This window comes from Antedon mediterranea, chromosome 3 (assembly GCF_964355755.1).
Source record: "Antedon mediterranea chromosome 3, ecAntMedi1.1, whole genome shotgun sequence".
Classification (NCBI taxonomy): Eukaryota; Metazoa; Echinodermata; class Crinoidea; order Comatulida; family Antedonidae; genus Antedon; species Antedon mediterranea.
This window is the reverse complement of record NC_092672.1, coordinates 23,541,262-23,561,375: the sequence shown is the minus strand read 5'-3', so window position 1 is coordinate 23,561,375 and position 20,114 is coordinate 23,541,262. Positions and strand designations below refer to the sequence as shown.

Genomic DNA, 20,114 nt, shown 5'->3' with positions numbered 1-20,114 from the left:
GATGGCAAGATTATAGTCACTAAATCTAATGGCCAGGTAAGAGGTTTGGGTTCCAGCATGTGTTGATTCATGTTTTAGTGATGGCAAGATTATAGTGACTAAATCTAATGGCCAGGTAAGAGGTTTGGGTTCCAGCGTGTGTTAATTCATGTTTAGTGATGGCAAGATTATAGTCACTAAATCTAATGGCCAGGTAAGAGGTTTGGGTTCCAGCGTGTGTTAATTCATGTTTTAGTGATGGCAAAATTATAGTCACTAAATCGAATGGCCAGGTAAGAGGTTTGGGTTCCAGCATGTGTTAATTCATGTTTTAGTGATGGCAAGATTATAGTCACTAAATCTAATGGCCAGGTAAGAGGTTTGGGTTCCAGCATGTGTTGATTCATGTTTTAGTGATGGCAAGATTATAGTCACTAAATCTAATGGCCAGGTAAGAGGTTTGGGTTCCAGCGTGTGTTGATTCATGTTTTAGTGATGGCAAGATTATAGACACAAAATATAATTGTGAGGTAAGGAGGGGAGGGAAGCATACCATCTATGTCAACAACCCAACCTTGCTACTAAGTATTCTATATAATGTATTTTAAATATTGCTTGTAACTTCATTGTCTAGGAGGTTGTGATACGTGGTCATGCTGGCTATCCAGTGCTGTGTACTCAAACAGATTGGATCAATACAGATGATCTTGTCTTGATTAATCCTCTCTCAGAACCTGCTGGTAAGTGAATTAATAGTAGACACATGTTTCAATGGTTGTTGTACTATACAGGTCTTCCTTCTATTAAAGACCCCTTTAATTAAAAGCTCAATCTAATTTAAAGCCAGATGATCACCTATTTGTTACCATTAGCTGTTGCCTCCCTCTAACTAATTAGAGATCAAAGACCACAATTTGGATGAATCCAACATTTTCCTTCAAATTTTTCCAAATTAAATACTCACTTTAAAATAAAATTTATAGTTCAGTAATACATTTTTAGAGTAGAACAGCGAATAATTTGAAGAAAATTTGACAAAATATTGGCAACACACTTGAGCAGTACTTAGCTGGTAGATACCACACTTAGACTGGCAACACACTTGTTACTTCTAATGTTTTCTGTTCATAGTGCTGAACTGTTTATGTGAGCGGTACTTAGCTGGTAGATACCACACTCAGACTGGCAACACACTTGTTACTTAACAAAATGTTTTCTGTTCATAGTGCTGAACTGTTTACATGAGCGGTACTTAGCTGGTAGATACCACACTCAGACTGGCAACACACTTGTTACTTAACAAAATGTTTTCTGTTCATAGTGCTGAACTGTTTACATGAGCGGTACTTAGCTGGTAGATACCACACTCAGACTGGCAACACACTTGTTACTTAACAAAATGTTTTCTGTTCATAGTGCTGAACTGTTTACATGAGCGGTACTTAGCTGGTAGATACCACACTCAGACTGGCAACACACTTGTTACTTCTAATGTTTTCTGTTCATAGTGCTGAACTGTTTACGTGAGCGCTACTTAGCTGGTAGATACCACACTCAGACTGGCAACACCCTTGTTACTTTAAATCCTTTCAAAGAAACTGGACATTTTGATGTTCATATGATTCATCGTTACCATAGTGATCAAAAGGTAAACAATAATTCGCTAGTATACTATTGATTTTTAGGAAAATTTATATGTTCGTGACATCACTATTAAAATCTTGACTTCACTTTATCTTCAATATTGGGCAAAAATATTAATATGTCCTCAGTTGCACTTAGAAGTGAGAACTTAGAGATATATGCAGAGCTCCTCTGAAAAGATAATTGTTTTGCTGAATATGCTATTTTATGTCACATAATACTGTAGTTATTCACTTTGACCAAAAATTTGAAGAAAAAAAACATTATTTACCTGAAAAACTGTAATTTTTTAACATTTGGTTAAATTTAACCATTAATTTTGTCTTTTTTTAAAGTAAAAACACTATATTTGTTTGTTTTTATTTCTTTAAAATGAATAACTTTTTTAAAACAGCAAAATGGCTTGATTTATTAATCCTCATTTTCATGTTTTTTTGGGGAATATACATCTTTTTATTTTATTTTTTTTCAGGCACACCCACCACATGTATTTGGAATTGCAGAAACAGCTTTGTGTAATCTTACTAGAAGACTAGACAAGATTAATCAGTCAATAATTGTCAGCGGTGAAAGTGGTTCTGGAAAGGTAATTCAACAATTTCAGTTTTACGTTTGTTTTCACCAATGTAATCAGAGTCAATTTTTTACCTTTAAAACCATTTCTTGTTTATTTTGAAATAATGGAGAGGCCCAAACTTAAATAAAAATAGAGAGGCTAAAAGCATGGACAAGTAATAGAGAGTGCTATAATTTGTTTTTACTGTTTCAAAGGACACTGTTACAAAATCAGCATTTATTGAATGTCACATAAATGCTTGCCAGACGTGCAAAGAGGGAATGTTGGCAACCCATTTTCACAAATGCAGTTTAGTCAATATTTTTTGTGAAAATACAAAAACGTTTGTTATTCTCTGTTATTTATTATTGTTTTATTACAGACATGGAATGCAAGATGTTTACTAAAATATCTGACAATGGTGGCAGTATGTAACCCTGGGTAATAAAAATAAACACATTTAATTTAATATCATTAAACACTCTCATGTGTGTAAAATTACAGTTTTTATTTCATCATAATTATAGATTTGTCTCTGTTTTGTTACTTATTTGTGATAACTTGTTGTCTTTTTTGTTCATAGTGGTTTTACACCATCACCAGCAGATTGCATTGAACGTAGAATATTAGACTCAAATCCTATTCTTGAAGCATTTGGTAATTATTATGTTTATCTTTAATAAAGTACAGTAAGATACACATGTCATTCTCAAATGTAAAAACATCTATGTACTGTTATGGTCCTAAGAAAGATCGCTAGAAGTTAGACCTTTATTTTTGTTAAATATACAAAATCAGCATTTTTAAATCATATCAATATTATAAAATATTCTATATTCATCATCATTATCATCAACAGATAAAGAAAAAAATAGAATAAGAACAGTCGATAAAGAGATGAGAACCAAATAAAAATGAGCATAATAATAGTGTACCATTAAAATTACAAGAAAACCAGGGAAGAGTTAAATTAAATTGTAATTTAACTCTTCCCTGAGAAAACTGAAATATAAAAGTCAATAAATATCATACTGATTTAAAAATAAATAAATAAAGCTACACCTAACCTAAAATTGATTTACGCTTTATGTAAAATGAAATTTAAAATGATAATTTAAAGCAGTTTGTGTACTGATTTTACATTTTGTAATTCTAGCATATCTTTAACCTTCAGTCATTGTGCCAAAATCCTTTAAACTCCTAATATAATACATAGGCTAAAACTGTTGATCAGCAGTGGTGAACTTACAGTATGTTCTAAATATGAATTTGGTGAGATTTTATGCTCAAATTTAATTTTTGGCAGATTTGGTATCATTAAGACTAGTAGAATTAATTGGAATTGATGGCAATATTTGATGGCCTGCACCAGTATATATATATATATACAGTAATAATTTTTTGCCACCCAGTACCCTACACCTCCATACAACTCCATCTCTGTGAGACAACTATTATTTCATTTTCTTAGGCAATGCTAGCACAACCAGGAATCACAATAGTAGCCGCTTTGGAAAGTACATTCAGCTACAATTCAGTCGGTAAGTTTCATACATTATTTTTATTTGTCAATGTTCAACCAACATACTGTATACAGGCCATGCATTATGAGTTTCTACATATGCCATTTTGTGTGTCATAGCAGGCAAGAATGAAATTACACACAAGAGCAATTCTTATTTTAACTTTACAATTTTGTTTTCAGTGGAAATCATGTTGTTGGTGCTTCTATTCAGACATATCTTCTTGAGAAAACTAGAGTTGTTTATCAATGTGATGGTGCCAGGAATTTTCACATCTTTTACCAAGTTAGTATTAGTTATGTTTCATTTTTGTGTACCTTTAAACCGGATAACCAACTGTTTAACTTAACTGCTGGAAACTGTGATACATTTGCATATTTCTGTTGCCATGTTTCTAAAGTGAGTAGGCTAATAGCAAACATATACCCTTTGGTTTTAATCAGGTTGTTAAAATTCTACTGATATTCACAGGGGCCTGTTTTTTTGTTTGTTCTGCGCATTTGTGCTTTGTCCTGGTATTTAACTGACCGTACACCTGTTTGAAAGTATCGAAGCGTGACTTTTTTTTTCTCACAAACTTGAGATTGTACTAATGATAGCACCGTCAACTATACAATGACAATACTTTTCCCGTGATTTCACAAGGTTCGTGAGTAAATATGAAAACATGTAATAAGTCTGGAGATCAATGTAGGCAGATGTGAAAAGGATCTTTCTGGTACTGATATTAAACATCTTGAAACAAAATTGTCACTTTGTAATATTTTGTAATATAGCGCAAAAAAGCACTCACACTACTAATGTTATCAAAGCATGAAATATATTATTAGTTTATATTATTCTCATTATTAGTCTTTTTAATAATATCATTAACATTTCTTCTTTCAAATTATCATAGATGCTGTTTGGCGCAAATGAAAGGGAAATGAGGAACTGGTTACTACCAAATGTATTGAGTTCAGACAACTTAAACTATGTGAAACTAAACCGTTCAGAAGATGCATGTAATCAAAAGGATAAACAAGATTTTATAGTTACAAAGCAAGCAATGTGTAATGTTGGACTTAGCAGGTCACAGCAACAAGAATTATTTAAAGTAAGAAACTTTTACTTAATTAGTTAGTAAGAAATTGCTAATGTTGGACTTAGCAGGTCACAGCAACAAGAATTATTTAAAGTAAGAAACTTTTACTTCATTAGTTAGTAAGCGATGTCTAATGTTGGACTTAGCAGGTCAAAGCAACAAGAATTATTTAAAGTAAGAAACTTTTACTTCATTAGTTAGTAAGCAATGTGTAATGTTGGACTTAGCCGGTCACAGCAACAAGAATTATTTAAAGTAAGAAACTTTTACTTAATTAGAACTGGTTACTTAACAAACATTGTTTTACCAGGGAAGAGTGAATTAATTGGTAAAACATGGTTAAACTTAGTGGTGATATTATTAGTAACTGAACCAAAACAATGTGTTTAGATGCCTTGGTTGAACTAATCCAGCACATGTGGACAGTAAACATCAGTGAACTAACTGAACCAAAGCAATGTGTTTAGATGCCTTGGTTGAACTAATCCAGCACATGAGGACAGTAAACATCAGTGAACTAACTGAACCGTGTTTAGATGCCTTGGTTGAACTAATCCAGCACATTTATGGTAATGTAAATCAAATGGTAGTATATAAATAAGTGATAATAGACTTTGATGTTTTTTATACATAAATCTAATAGTAATGTTTTATAATTGTATTTTTTGAATTATTGAATTGAATTTGAAAATGTGTTTATTTGTAGGTTCTAAGTGGTATACTTCATCTTGGAAATATAGAGTTTATTAGTGATGATGTCACTGGACCATGTGAAATTGATTCTGAAAAACAAGGTAAATGATATAAAGGTTATGCTGTTTAATTATTTTCTGTATTATACCAATAAAAAGATTGCATACAGTATTTATAGTTTAGCTTAAAGTAGTTGCAACCTTTAAGATTGCATACAGTATTTATAGTTTAGCTTAAAGTAGTTGCGACCTTTAAGATTGCATAAAGTATTTATAGTTTAGCTTAAAGTAGTTGCAACCTTTAAGATTGCATACAGTTTTTATAGTTTAGCTTAAAGTAGTTGCGACCTTTAAGATTGCATACAGTATTTATAGTTTAGCTTAAAGTAGTTGCGACCTTTAAGATTGCATACAGTATTTATAGTTTAGCTTAAAGTAGTTGCAACCTTTAAGATTGCATACAGTATTTATAGTTTAGCTTAAAGTAGTTGCGATCTTTAAGTTTGCATACAGTATTTATAGTTTAGCTTAAAGTAGTTGCGACGTTTAAGATTGCATACAGTATTTATAGTTCAGCTTAAAGTAGTTGCAACCTTTAAGATTGCATACAGTATTTATAGTTCAGCTTAAAGTAGTTGCAACCTTTAAGATTGCATACAGTATTTATAGTTTAGCTTAAAGTAGTTGCGACGTTTAAGATTGCATACAGTATTTATAGTTCAGCTTAAAGTAGTTGCAACCTTTAAGATTGCATACAGTATTTATAGTTTAGCTTAAAGTAGTTGCGACGTTTAAGATTGCATACAGTATTTATAGTTCAGCTTAAAGTAGTTGCAACCTTTAAGATTGCATACAGTATTTATAGTTCAGCTTAAAGTAGTTGCAACCTTTAAGATTGCATACAGTATTTATAGTTTAGCTTAAAGTAGTTGTGACTTTTAAGATTGCATACAGTATTTATAGTTCAGCTTAAAGTAGTTGCAACCTTTAAGATTGCATACAGTATTTATAGTTTAGCTTAAAGTAGTTGCAACCTTTAAGATTGCATACAGTATTTATAGTTTAGCTTAAAGTAGTTGCAACCTTTAAGATTGCATACAGTATTTATAGTTTAGCTTAAAGTAGTTGCGACCTTTAAGATTGCATACAGTATTTATAGTTTAGCTTAAAGTAGTTGCAACCTTTAAGATTGCATACAGTATTTATAGTTTAGCTTAAAGTAGTTGCAACCTTTTAAGTTTTAATAGATTATGTTTATAATAAATTGACGTTTACTTATGATTCAAAATATTCTATCAACAGTATATATATCTTTTTAGTATTTTTTAATTTGTTTTTATTTCTACCATAATATAATATATGAGAAATAACTAAAAACGGACATAAGGAATACCTTAATGTTATGGTAGGTTGGTCACAAAATATCTTAAATAATATCGTTAATAATTACATAATTTTAAAATCTTAAATAATCTTATTAATATTCTTCTCCATCTTCAAAAAATGTTGATAAAATATTTCAGCCTAAGAGAGATTTTCTAATTTACTAATTATTCAATATATCATATTGTTGTACTATTGATGTTGCTTCATCAGGAGTTGACACATCTGTTAATGCTGCTGCACAGTTACTTGGTCTTGATGTTGATGCCTTAACTAGATGTCTTGCATTCCGACAAATCACTGCATCTCACAAGCGTAGAAAGAGTGTCTTTATGAAACCTTGCTTAAAAGATGAATGTCATACAAGGAGAGATTGTCTTGCAAAGTTACTCTATGCCAGGTATTTTACAAACATTAAAGCTATATTTGTTTGTAGTTAAAGAAACCTACTTACTCTTTTGAAAATGATCTTGTTGTGCAGTATTTGCCTTTTTACTGACCTGTTATACATTCAAAACAAACCCACAGAAGATGTTGTACATATCCAATAACTTTTATTTGCTTCCCCATATGCATGCTGGTCTGCACTGAGGTGGATTACCCACAACAAATCGTACATACACCTTTAAACATTCACAAAAATAAAATAACCATGCAAACTCTGAAACATAGTCAATTTAATTTCATATTTATTCTGCCTAATCTCTCTTGCTGTCATGGCCTGACTTCTTTCTGCCTAATTTCTTTCTTTGTCATATAGTTAGTATGTAACAGGAGAAAATGTTTACATGCAAACTTTTTCAACCCCACTTTGGTTTTACCAAAAAAAACTAGCTTTGAAGACTGACTAAATTATGTTTTAATGTTTCAGAGTTTTTGATTGGCTCGTTGGATTCATCAATGGCTGTACCATGGCCAGGAGTTGCCAGTCTTACATTGGTCTACTCGATGTCTACGGATTTGAAAGTTTTTCATTTAACAGTTTGGAGCAATTATGCATAAATTATGCAAATGAGAAACTTCAGCAACATTTTGTGCACAACTTCCTCAAAGCAGAACAGGTATTCCAACAAACTTATTTTCTATATATAGAGTATGCCAATATACAGTTGGTGCAACAGTGTTTTATTAGCACCATATAAGAGTGATAATAACAACAGTTCTTTTATTCATTAAAAAAAATGGAGAAAAATAATATGGCACTTCTTTTAGTTGATATCAAACAAATCTTGTAAAAACTTAATATCAAAATACTAGTACAGTATAATTATAATACAATATAAAATGATAATAAGATAACAATAATAATTAAAGTTTATGAGAATTATCTTTCACTTTTTTTATCTAATAGTGATAATGATGAACCTTTATAAACATAATCATACTGCTGATTAAATAGTCATCTTTATATTATTTTAGGATGACTGTCAATCTGAGGGAATTCCATGGCAATTTGAAGACTTTACTGACAATAAAACATGTCTTGATGTTATTGAAGGCAACATCAGTATATTTGCTCTCATGAATCAAGTAAGTGTTGCTATTCCACTGACAATAAAACATTTTTGATGTTGAATATTGGGGTGTCGTAGTTTGTCTTTCGATTAAAATACAAACAATAAGTTTGTAAGTCATAGTTTTTCGCAAGACGAAAAATAATGGTTGAAAAAGACAACCTGTATTCTGTAGTTTGTACTTTTTATTGAAAGATAAACTGCTGTACCATGAAACCATGCTGCATGTATGACAACAAAAAGATGAGTTGTGCCAGTGCTGTATTAAGAATTCGCCTTTCTCAATCGTAGTACAGTATGTCGTAAAATAATAACTCCTTCCTATTTTGAATTTTACATTTTGAAAAAAAGTGGCTTTTACCCGACAGGCATAGTTTGTCTTGAAAACCATAGTTTGTCTTGATTGCCCAAATCAATAAATAAACTGTAGTTTGTAAGAAGATAAATAATGGACTTTTGAGCCTAGTTTACACTAGAAAACCTGCTGCTGATGTACTTTTGCACCTCAAGCTTAACCCCAATATTCACCTGCTGCACATCAGTGATGGTGAGTGACCTTATGCCCAGTGAGTTAGGTGCAAAAGTACAGTAACACCACAACCAGTTGTAAACTACAAGTTGTTGTGCTTAGTGGAGACTGTCCATCTAAGGATCACAATCATGTTATTATGTCATTTACTTTCTAATTGCAAGTTTATCTTGTTTATAGCAATGCAAGTTAAACAGACATTCAGATCCAAGTTCATTTTGTGAGTTTATTTATGACACCATCAGCAGTGCAAGCTTATCTCGTGCACATATATCAGTGACATCACCAGCTTTTGTTGTGCATCACTATGCAGAGAAAGTTACGTACCAAGTGGATGGTCTAATTGAAAAGAATAAGGTAATATACTTACAACTGAAAGCCAGTTTTACAGTATATTCACAAAAAAAGGGGGTTAGAAGTTCATAAATAGTTTCTCAAAGCATTACAATTATGGAATAGTGCATCTGCTTCGTTTAAACTCATTTCTCATAATCTTATAACTGAAAATAAATACCACAGTAAAATGTATGAATGGCTGTTTGTAGCTATAGGTAATGCTCTGTTATCGCAGTTCAAAAGGTGATTCTCTATGGAGAGGGAACCAACAAAATAGCGACTTTCAATCGACCAATCAGATATGCCCTACGCAGTACGCACTGCTATATGCCTGTGTTGAGCCTATCTGCGTGAGAACAATACACAATGCAGCGTGTTAAGCGTATAACCGTGAACGCATTCTATATGATCCTCAAATACAAAAATGCTAGATTACCTAGAATTTATTCATTCCATTGCGATTTATAAATCTTCACTGTGCTTTGACAAGAATATGTGAATGTATTATATTAGATTATTATTTGTTATGTTAAATAATGTTTTTGAACACATTTACGGCTGCCATCTTTTTTCAGTCTGGAGTACGTGCTCATCTTACAGTATTACATTTCTCTGTTTTTATATCAAAATAAGAATTGGTTCACTAACACAAATCAATTTAGAAAAACGACAAGAGTGTTTCAACCTATTTAACCACATATGCTCTCCAATATTACAATTTCATCAAGTTAACGAACAATCAATTTACCAACTTGCCCTCCTGCCCTATTACCATGGCTTTTTTTCTGAGTATCCCTATAATATTTACTTTGAATGGAAACCTTATTGCTATTACATTATATTTGCTCATTAGATTTGATGTGCAGTGTACACAGGTGAATGTTCATTTACTAATTAATCTATTGTGTATCATTTGATGTTTTTAGGATGGTATTCCAGCAGAACTTGTAGATTTGCTTAAAATTAGCAGCAAGAAGTTTGTGCAACAATTAGTTGATGCTAATGTTACCAGTTTACAGGTGATTGATCTTATCATTTGTTTTTAAACTCCATAGTAACACTATACTAACACCATACTAACAATGTAGTAACACCATAGTAACATCAAACTAACACTGTAGTAACACCATACTAACAATGTAGTAACACCATACTAACAATGTAGTAACACCATACTAACAATGTAGTAACACCATACTAACAATGTAGTAACACCATACTAACACTGTAGTAACACCATACTAACAATGTAGTAACACCATACTAACAATGTAGTAACACCATACTAACAATGTAGTAACACCATACTAACACTGTAGTAACACCATACTAACAATGTAGTAACACCATACTAACAATGTAGTAACACCATACTAACACTGTAGTAACACCATACTAACAATGTAGTAACACCATACTAACAATGTAGTAACACCATACTAACATTAATGTAGTAACACCATACTAACAATGTAGTAACACCATACTAACAATGTAGTAACACCATACTAACAATGTAGTAACACCATACTAACAATGTAGTAACACCATACTAACACTGTAGTAACACCATACTAACACTGTAGTAACACCATACTAACACTGTAGTAACACCATACTAACACCATACTAACACTGTAGTAACACCGTACTAACACTATACCATTGCTTTTTAAGTTCTGTCTTCATCAATGTTACATCATGAAACTTTTAAACAAAGAACAATGCCGAATAAATGTGTGATATTTATAATGTCTTTGCATCTTGTCAGTTATGTCAATAGTTCTGTTTAACCTAAAATATGTTAATTTTATGAATTTTTTTCAGAGTCCAAGTAAAACAAAAGGCAAAAAGACTACTTCTACAGTGGTATCAAAATTTAAGGTACAGAATCCTGAAAGTTGAAACTCATTCAAAACTTAGACTCTTGATGAATTTAGTATGGAAAAATAGCTTCAAGACTGAGCTCTTGCTTTAGAATTTAGACAGGTTTTTTTGCTTTGTTGTTGTTTTTGCTTTTTCTTGAAAAAAGGAGAAAACAGGGAAACAAGGACTTTTATGGGTTATCCTCGGCATCCCTGTTTTTGTATATTGTTGATGTTTCATATTTTGTTTCCTGTATATTATATTAATTGTAATTTATCTGTAAATTGTTTTTTATGACGCTGAAATAAATCAAATAAACATCTGCAGGATCACTCAAATTATTTCTTCCCAACTTTTTTTTTTACTTCTGTTGAAAATGTAACTAATAATATATGCAAGATATTTTATTTTTTGATTATCAGACATATTTCCTCCATTTTGTATTTACTTATACTTATTTTGGTTGATACCATTTAGTTTTTACATGTAATCTTCGGGGTAACAATCTAACAATTGTATCTTATATCTTAGAATTCATTGGACAGTCTTATGGCTACTTTACATGAAACAACACCTCACTACATCCGCTGTATCAAACCAAGTCTTGAGTGTCAACCAGACAGCTTTGATAACGTTCATGTTATAAATCAACTACGTGCTTGCGGTGTTCTTGAAACAATTGAGATCAGTGCAACAGGCTTCCCTACCAGGTCAGCTTACAGCTATTGTTTGTGTTCTCTTTAAACTAACAATGCACCCATCTATGACTGGTTGATACCCTTGTTAGTTAAGTTCACTTCAAACAATTCAGATCAGTGCAACAGGCTTCCCTACCAGGTCAGCTTACAGCTATTGTTTTGTGTTCTTTTTATACTAACAATGTACCCATCTATGACTGGTTGATACCCTTGTTAGTTAAGTTCACTTCAAACAATTCAGATCAGTGCAACAGGTTTCCCTACCAGGTTAGCTTACAGCTATTGTTTTGTGTTCTTTTTACACTAACAATGTACCCATCTATGACTGGTTGATACCCTTGTTAGTTAAGTTCACTTTAAAACAATTCAGATCAGTGCAACAGACTTCCCTACCAGGTCAGCTTACAGCTGTTGTTTTTGTGTTCTTTTTATACTAACAATGCACCCATCTATGACTGGTTGATACCCTTGTTAGTTAAGTTCACTTGAAACAATTCAGATCAGTGCAACAGGCTTCCCTACCAGGTCAGCTTACAGCTATTGTTTTGTGTTCTTTTTATACTAACAATGTACCCATCTATGACTGGTTGATACCCTTGTTTAGTTAAGTTAACTTGAAACAATTCAGATCAGTGCAACAGGCTTCCCTACCAGGTCAGCTCACAGCTGTTGTTTTGTGTCTTTTTGCACTAACAATGTACCCATCTATGACTGGTGGATACCCTTGTTTAGTTAAGTTAACTTGAAACAATTGAGATCAGTGCAACAGGCTTCCCTACCAGGTCAGCTTACACCTGTTTGTTTTCGATATTGAATAATTAAGCAAAAACTAAAATGGTTGTGTTGTATTGTTTTATAGGTTGCACTAAACATGTTACAACCTTCTTATTTGTTGTAATTTGTATTTTACTGTATTTTTTACTATTAAAATCCCAATTAAACAGCTTGCTCTAGGACTTACAATATATATATATATATATATATATATATAGGTATTGCACTGATGAAGGGCTAGTGTTGCCCGAAAGCTCTGCTAACTTTTCTGGCTGTTTACTTTATCGTTTTGATTTAGCTTTTCGCTTTTTATTTTCGTATCTCCATTGAGATCCAGCCACTGATACCCACAGCATTGTCATTTGGTTCAGTAATTTGCCTTTGGATTTATATATATATGTATATATATACTGAAAGATGAGGGCGTATCAATTTGATCTCTGATGCGTGTGCGTACAACTGAGGGACTAGTGCTATACCGCCGTACCACGACGATCCAATCGAGTTTGAACAATACCATGAAAGCCCCAGTGGTCTAATGGTTAGGACATCAAGCAGAAGGTTCCGGGTTTGAATCTTGATGGAGGCGACTTTTTCTCATTCTCACAGATTTCCTCATCTTCATCGTTTCAAATTAATTAATTGAATTTCAGTATATCACCGGGCGATATAGAATTTATTCTGTGCCTGTGATGTTTATAATATATACTATATATATCCCTGTACATACTGTACATGTTGAACACCTACTAACATACTTGCCAGTGTGTTGTTTATAATATATACTATATATATCCCTGTACATACTGTACATGTTGAACACCTACTAACATACTTGCCAGTGTGTTGTTTATAATATATACTATATATATCCCTGTGCATACTGTACATGTTGAACACCTACTAACATACTTACCTGTGTGTTGTTTATAATATATACTATATATATCCCTGTACATACTGTACATGTTAAACACCTACTAACATACTTGCCAGTGTGTTGTTTATAATATATACTATATATATCCCTGTGCATACTGTACATGTTGAACACCTACTAACATACTTGCCAGTGTGTTGTTTATAATATATACTATATATATCCCTGTGCATACTGTACATGTTGAACACCTACTAACATACTTGCCAGTGTGTTGTTTGTTATACTTGATTCTCAACGATAATGACAATTTTCTTATAGAATGTTGTACAGTGATTTTCTTAAGAGGTATGAATTATTAATAAGGTCAAACTCAGAAGATGTAAAAGATTTGGATACAAAAAGTAAATGTGCTGTTATTACGAATCTGGTTTTAGCTGAAGCAGACAAAGAAAATAAAATGAAAAGCTTTTTGTTTGGAAAAACAAAGATATTCCGAAGAGAGGAACAGGTACTTAAAAGTAGTTTAATAATAATTTAATTATTTTATATTTGCAGTAGAATTTAAGTGAATATTTTATGGCAAAGGAATCATTAGCAATTATTTTACTTTATACGGTCATTTTTCGCCAAGGTAAGGTGAACTAGGCTTGCCGACCCAGCCAAGTCTACTTACACTGCTACATATTTTAATATAACAGATGTAATATATAGTTCTTCGAGAAAAATATCATTCCCTCAGGAATGTCGATTGTTGAATTTCACCTCTAAGCAGGCAATATCTGTATAATATAAACCTGTGGAGTAGAGCTGAATGAGTGTTGTGAAATAAACCTTTATTTTTAAAAGTAGTGCTACAGGAATATTTTTGTCGTATAACTTAATAATAAGATAGGAAATTCACCAAAATTAACTAAATAATTATGTAAAATTGAGGCATTTTTCTTTTTAAAAAAGTATATAAATATAAATCAAAAGAACAATTAATTTGACACAATTTAAAAAATACCATTTTATTAAAAATTATTACCCAGTTAAATGTGTGTAAATCATTGAAAATCAATAAGATTCCTATCTTATAACATTATGAAAAAGTTGTAGCATCAAATTATAATACTTTTAGCTTGTAAAAAAGTAAGTAAGAATCTGCATCATTGTATATTTATTATATTCCGTTATTTTTCATTTAGTTGGATAAACTTGAAGTTGCAAGATTGAAGGAATTCAATTTAAGTGCTGGTGTAATACAGATGTGGTGGAGAAAGATCCTGGCAACCAAAAGTAAACAAGAGGCAGCTGTGGTCATCATTCAAGCAGGTATTGATTGTAATAGTGTTTTGACAAATATCTTGCAGGCATCATGCTGTTACCAAACCAAGCCACTAATTGTCACTAATTAGAATTGATATGTTGTAGGTTTTAGAGCCTGGAAGGTAAGAGAAGATGTAAAGAGACGACATGAGGCAGCACGTGTCATACAGTATGCTATGATTGGATATTCAATTCGTTTACACCAACGCAAGTTAGATGAACAATTAAATGAATTGAATTCTGACGAGGTAGGCTTTTACTTAAAACTCGCAATTTTCAATCTTCGCTGCACCAACAAACTTTACAATGTGAAGTATGTTCCTTCATCACTAACACATCCTCATTTACATGTACTTACTTTAATGATGTTAAATTAACACATCATCATATGTACTGTGTTATGAAACTAATAATGTTGAATAGAGTATATTTCATTTACTGAGAGATTGCCTGTGCTTGGTTCCGCCTCATTAAATGGTCAATCAGTTAATTTTCATGAAATATTCTCCGTATTCAAATCATAAACATTCAGTTTATGATTTTTAATCTAATATTTTTCTTGATACAATTTAATATTTATTTTTACCAGTTTGCTGATTCTGATGTGCAAGAATGCAATGATGAACAATCGCAACAAAACAATAGCATATTAACAGAAGGTATACTGTCAGCAGTATCATTGGATAATGAACCTCATGACAGTAACCTGTCGGTGATTAGTTCAAGCAATGGCACCAAAGAAGTTGAAGATCAAGACAAAAGAGATAAGTTTACCAGTAAAGGAATTGAAGATCAAGACAAGAGAGATAAGTTTACCAGTAAAGAAGTTGAAGATCAAGACAAGAGAGATAAGTTTACCAGTAAAGAAGTTGAAGATCAAGACAAGAGAGATAAGTTTACCAGTAAAGAAGTTGAAGATCAAGACAAGAGAGATAAGTTTACCGATAAGAGCATCAATGAAATTGAAGAACCAGAAAATGTAAATAACAATTCTAGAATACAATTTCATGAAAATAGTAACCTGAACTGTAATAGTGGTAAAAGTGAAGGAAATACAATAGGCATAGTAAACATTGAACAAAAGAAAGATGGGGATGAAATATCTCAAAAGAAGAGCTCAGATGAACAATGTGCTACACATAAACCAATAGTTAGTGAGCACCAAAATGGTAGACGTGTTGAAGGGGAGCCTGTAAATCAAGGAACTACTACCATCAATAACAAGTTTGTGCAAGTTACAACAACTCCTGCCATTGATATAGCTTTTGGTATTGTGTTACTTGGTTTGCTGTATCATGGTCCAGTTAGGCTATAATACAGTTTATGTCAGGATTAAGTATGTTAATCCAGGAACTACCACCAGTAGGCCTATCAAGGTTGTTTCAAATGCCGCAAATTGTCTACTGTATATGTTGAAAGAATAATGAATATTGACTAAATTCCATTTTTACATGCGTGTGCTGTCGTAGCAATTTGTATTCACAATACAAACAATAATACAATTGTTGTACAATAAAAACTTAACATCCATTACACTGTTAGAATTCAGGGTCTTTGTGGAGCTCTTTCAGCTTTGATTTGGTTTTCACGCATGAGTAAGTTTCATGTCAATGAATATGAAATTATCCAAATTTTAAATTGTATTATAAACAAATCATGTAAAACTAACAATATAATTTCAGTAAATAAAAATAATTCTCAGAAATATGATTTAAGTTTGTGATTTTTATGTCCCATGCATTTAGGATCATTTGGGATTCAAACTTTGTGTGTGTTCCCGACACCATTCTATTGGAAATAAGTCATAATACTGTATGTGCGTTGTAACCGTCTGTAAGGTAAGCTTATATGGTCGTGGTCACCCTTACTGCATGTGTGACATGATTTAAAGTTGCATTCGGTTTCTTTCAGTCCCGAAACAATAGAAATTTTTTGTGTGCCGGTCAGTTACTCGAATTCTTGTCATTTGATTGGAGAATTGTTGGTCAAATCTAAAACGACGTCTACAAGAGTGCATTTTTTAGGATGTAAGCACATCTTCTAAGTCTTAAGAGTTAAGAGCGGTTGACTACAAATATCAACATAATGTGGCCAAATGCCAAAAAATGAATTTTCTTCATACTTTGTTAATTATTCACATTTTAGGTAAATATAACAAAACTGAAATATTTTTGAAAAACAATTAATGGTTGCCATGGTAAAAGGTGTGATTTTGGCATGTGAATTTTGTCCTTATTTAGATATGGCACAGAATTTGTGAATTGTTTTTGTGAAATCTTTTTGTACCAATTTAAGACCAAAATTTACGTAAATCAATTATTGATTTTAGGAGATACCATTATTTTTCTTATGGGTGTTTTCAGAAAGAGCTATAACTCCGATGGTAACGCTTTAAAGGCAACCAGGGTGCAGGCATGGTTGGTTGAAATGTTGCTCTTGCTATTTCCATTACAATTATCGTGGGGCATCATGTAATTTCTGTGTAGTGTTTCTAGATAAATGGTTGAAATTTGCATTTTCTCATGTTATTTGTAATATAGAAATAGGTTGTATAGCTTTTTCAGTCCAAAATGTTTTTTGTTGCTGTTAATATAGGCCTATATAGATATTAGTATCTATACCCTGGGTTGTGTATTAGTAATTACTTGTTTTAATATAGGCCTATATAGATATTAGTATCTATACCCTGGGTTGTGTATTAGTAATTACTTGTGTTAATATAGGCCTATATAGATATTAGTATCTATACCCTGGGTTGTGTATTAGTAATTACTTGTTTTAATATAGGCCTATATAGATATTAGTATCTATACCCTGGGTTGTGTATTAGTAATTACTTGTGTTAATATAGGCCTATATAGATATTAGTATCTATACCCTGGGTTGTGTATTAGTAATAACTTGTGTTAATATAGGCCTATATAGATATTAGTATCTATACCCTGGGTTGTGTATTAGTAATTACTTGTTTTAATATAGGCCTATATAGATATTAGTATCTATACCCTGGGTTGTGTATTAGTAATTACTTGTTTTAATATAGGCCTATATAGATATTAGTATCTACCCTGGGTTGTGTATTAGTAATTACTTGTGTTAATATAGGCCTATATAGATATTAGTATCTATACCCTGGGTTGTGTATTAGTAATTACTTGTGTTAATATAGGCCTATATAGATATTAGTATCTATACCCTGGGTTGTGTATTAGTAATTACTTGTTTTAATATAGGCCTATATAGATATTAGTATCTATACCCTGGGTTGTGTATTAGTAATTACTTGTTTTAATATAGGGCTATATAGATATTAGTATCTATACCCTGGGTTGTGTATTAGTAATTACTTGTGTTAATATAGGCCTATATAGATATTAGTATCTAGCTTGGGTTGTGTATTAGTAATTACTTGTTTTAATATAGGCCTATATAGATATTAGTATCTATACCCTGGGTTGTGTATTAGTAATTACTTGTTTTAATATAGGCCTATATAGATATTAGTATCTATACCCTGGGTTGTGTATTAGTAATTACTTGTTTTCCATAAATTCAAAATGGCTGCCATTTGAAAACTTTTCCCTAATTATCTCTTTATCCACTAAGTTTTCTCTAATTTTCTCTTTAACCACTAAGTTTTTGTAAAGAATGTTTTAAACACATACACACATTATTCTTAAAATTCAGAATAACTAATTTAATTTTGCCTTTGGAGTCTAGGTCAAAGGTCAATTAATACAATATATACAATTATTTTATATCCTAAACTTGAGTATTTTGAATAAGAATGTATTAGGTACAAATATAAATGTGGCCTTAAAGCTTTAAAATAACATTTTATCTGTGCTTTCTTCTGTAGATAAAATGTTAAAGATCAAATCATTTTGTTTTTTTCAAATGTTACACTAGATTCACTTTGACAAAAAAATTGATGGAAACGAAAAATTATTTAACCTAATAAAATTTTAAAAAAAGTAGTAAACTGGGAGCCCATTGTCTGAAATTAAATGGGTTTTTATTTGATTTACTGTTTTTTATTTTTTATAAGCTAAATCATTATTTTTTAAATAACCTGATTAAAACTACAAAATGACTTTTCAATGTTTGATTTTAGTATTCTTTTATTCTATTTTTTTTACATAAAAAAGAAAGTGACTGTAAATTATAAAAGTAATATCCTTTATAGCATCCGATTAGATCATAGTTCAAGAATTTAGATTTTCACTTCGATGAAGTACATTGTGACTGAGTTGTTCCATCCAACCCAATATATTTATAGAAAAGACAACTTTAAAGAAGGGACACAGACCAAGGTTATCAATTTGTTTGATAGCCTTGCACACTAGACTAATAAAAGTGGTCTATTCTGTTGGCCAGAGGAAGATTAACAAAAATCAGGAATCATCCTGTGATTAAGTTCTTGACATGGCCACAAGTTTGAGCATTGAAGAAGTGAAAGAGAAAAAGGGGTTACAAGCAACAAAATACAGTACATGGGATATGAGAGGTCTACACTACGTACATATTTTGTCATCTATATCCAGTGAACACAAAATCGATGTTAACATTAAATAATCTTATCCCTAAGGTGGGATTTTAATGCATTTCTAATTATACCAATCAGTTCCACAGTTTTGGACAATTTTGGGGTAGGGACACAAATTTCTGTTAGTGCAGTTTTTCTTGCTCATAATTTATGGTATCAATGTATAAAGCAATCTATATATTAATGCTACTAAATTGTTCGCGTATTTTACATATCTCCTCCAAAACGACTGAACAGTACATGCTCACATTTGGCACACTGATGTTTATTGATGGGCCGCACATGATAGGCTATGTGACTTTCCTGAATTTTAAGGATAAACACTATTAAGCTATGCCAACCAAATGAGAATGTAATACATAATTTGCATAATCAGGTGGTGTGTCAAAATATGAACTATGTCAGGTTTTTTTATTCTTTAAAAAAAATTGTATTTCCACAAACATGCAAGTAAAATAAAAATTAGCCAAAAGTTTTCTAATACAAAATATAATTATAGACATAATGATACTATACTAAAAATATGTCCCATACCTTGGCAACCATTAGTCAATTTTATATTGAAAAATTACACACCAGGGGTCGAAAATATGGTGGAGATTTATATAATTGCTGTTATACAGTGAATGATCCCATCTCCATACCTTTCGTCCTGTTTAGTAAGTCTGTCAATCATAAAAAGGTGATATTGGCCATTAATCGAATTCTGTAAGTCTAATTTCTACAAATGATCTCATTTGCATTAGGCAAGTCAATAGCCAAGTCATTTACTAAATTCAGAGATACCATAATAATAACA

The 20,114-nt window shown here is 31.7% G+C and overlaps 2 protein-coding genes across 2 annotated transcripts in view; one reads left to right on the top strand and one right to left on the bottom strand.

The window, feature by feature from the left end:
* The window catches only part of LOC140044173 (uncharacterized), a 352,654-nt gene that overhangs the window by 152,913 nt on the left and 179,627 nt on the right, over positions 1 to 20,114 (bottom strand). The gene's annotated exons all lie outside the window — the stretch shown is intronic.
* On the top strand, positions 307 to 10,316 carry LOC140045056 (unconventional myosin-XIX-like). Its single transcript, XM_072089787.1, has 14 exons — positions 307 to 719; positions 1,488 to 1,627; positions 2,096 to 2,209; positions 2,562 to 2,620; positions 2,763 to 2,836; positions 3,651 to 3,720; positions 3,885 to 3,987; positions 4,601 to 4,798; positions 5,493 to 5,580; positions 7,075 to 7,261; positions 7,733 to 7,922; positions 8,281 to 8,391; positions 9,085 to 9,261; positions 10,167 to 10,316. Exons 2-14 carry the CDS (start codon positions 1,598 to 1,600, stop codon positions 10,284 to 10,286), a joined length of 1,521 nt encoding a protein of 506 aa, XP_071945888.1. The 5' UTR covers positions 307 to 719; positions 1,488 to 1,597; the 3' UTR covers positions 10,287 to 10,316.

Bases quoted from the DNA above. Each gene is read 5' to 3' on its own strand.
- LOC140045056 (XM_072089787.1), top strand. From the start codon at position 1,598: ATGATTCATCGTTACCATAGTGATCAAAAG. The intron at 4,799-5,492 runs GTAAGAAACTTT...GTTTATTTGTAG, and splicing joins AGCAACAAGAATTATTTAAA to GTTCTAAGTGGTATACTTCA. The intron at 8,392-9,084 runs GTAAGTGTTGCT...TCTTGTTTATAG, and splicing joins TATTTGCTCTCATGAATCAA to CAATGCAAGTTAAACAGACA.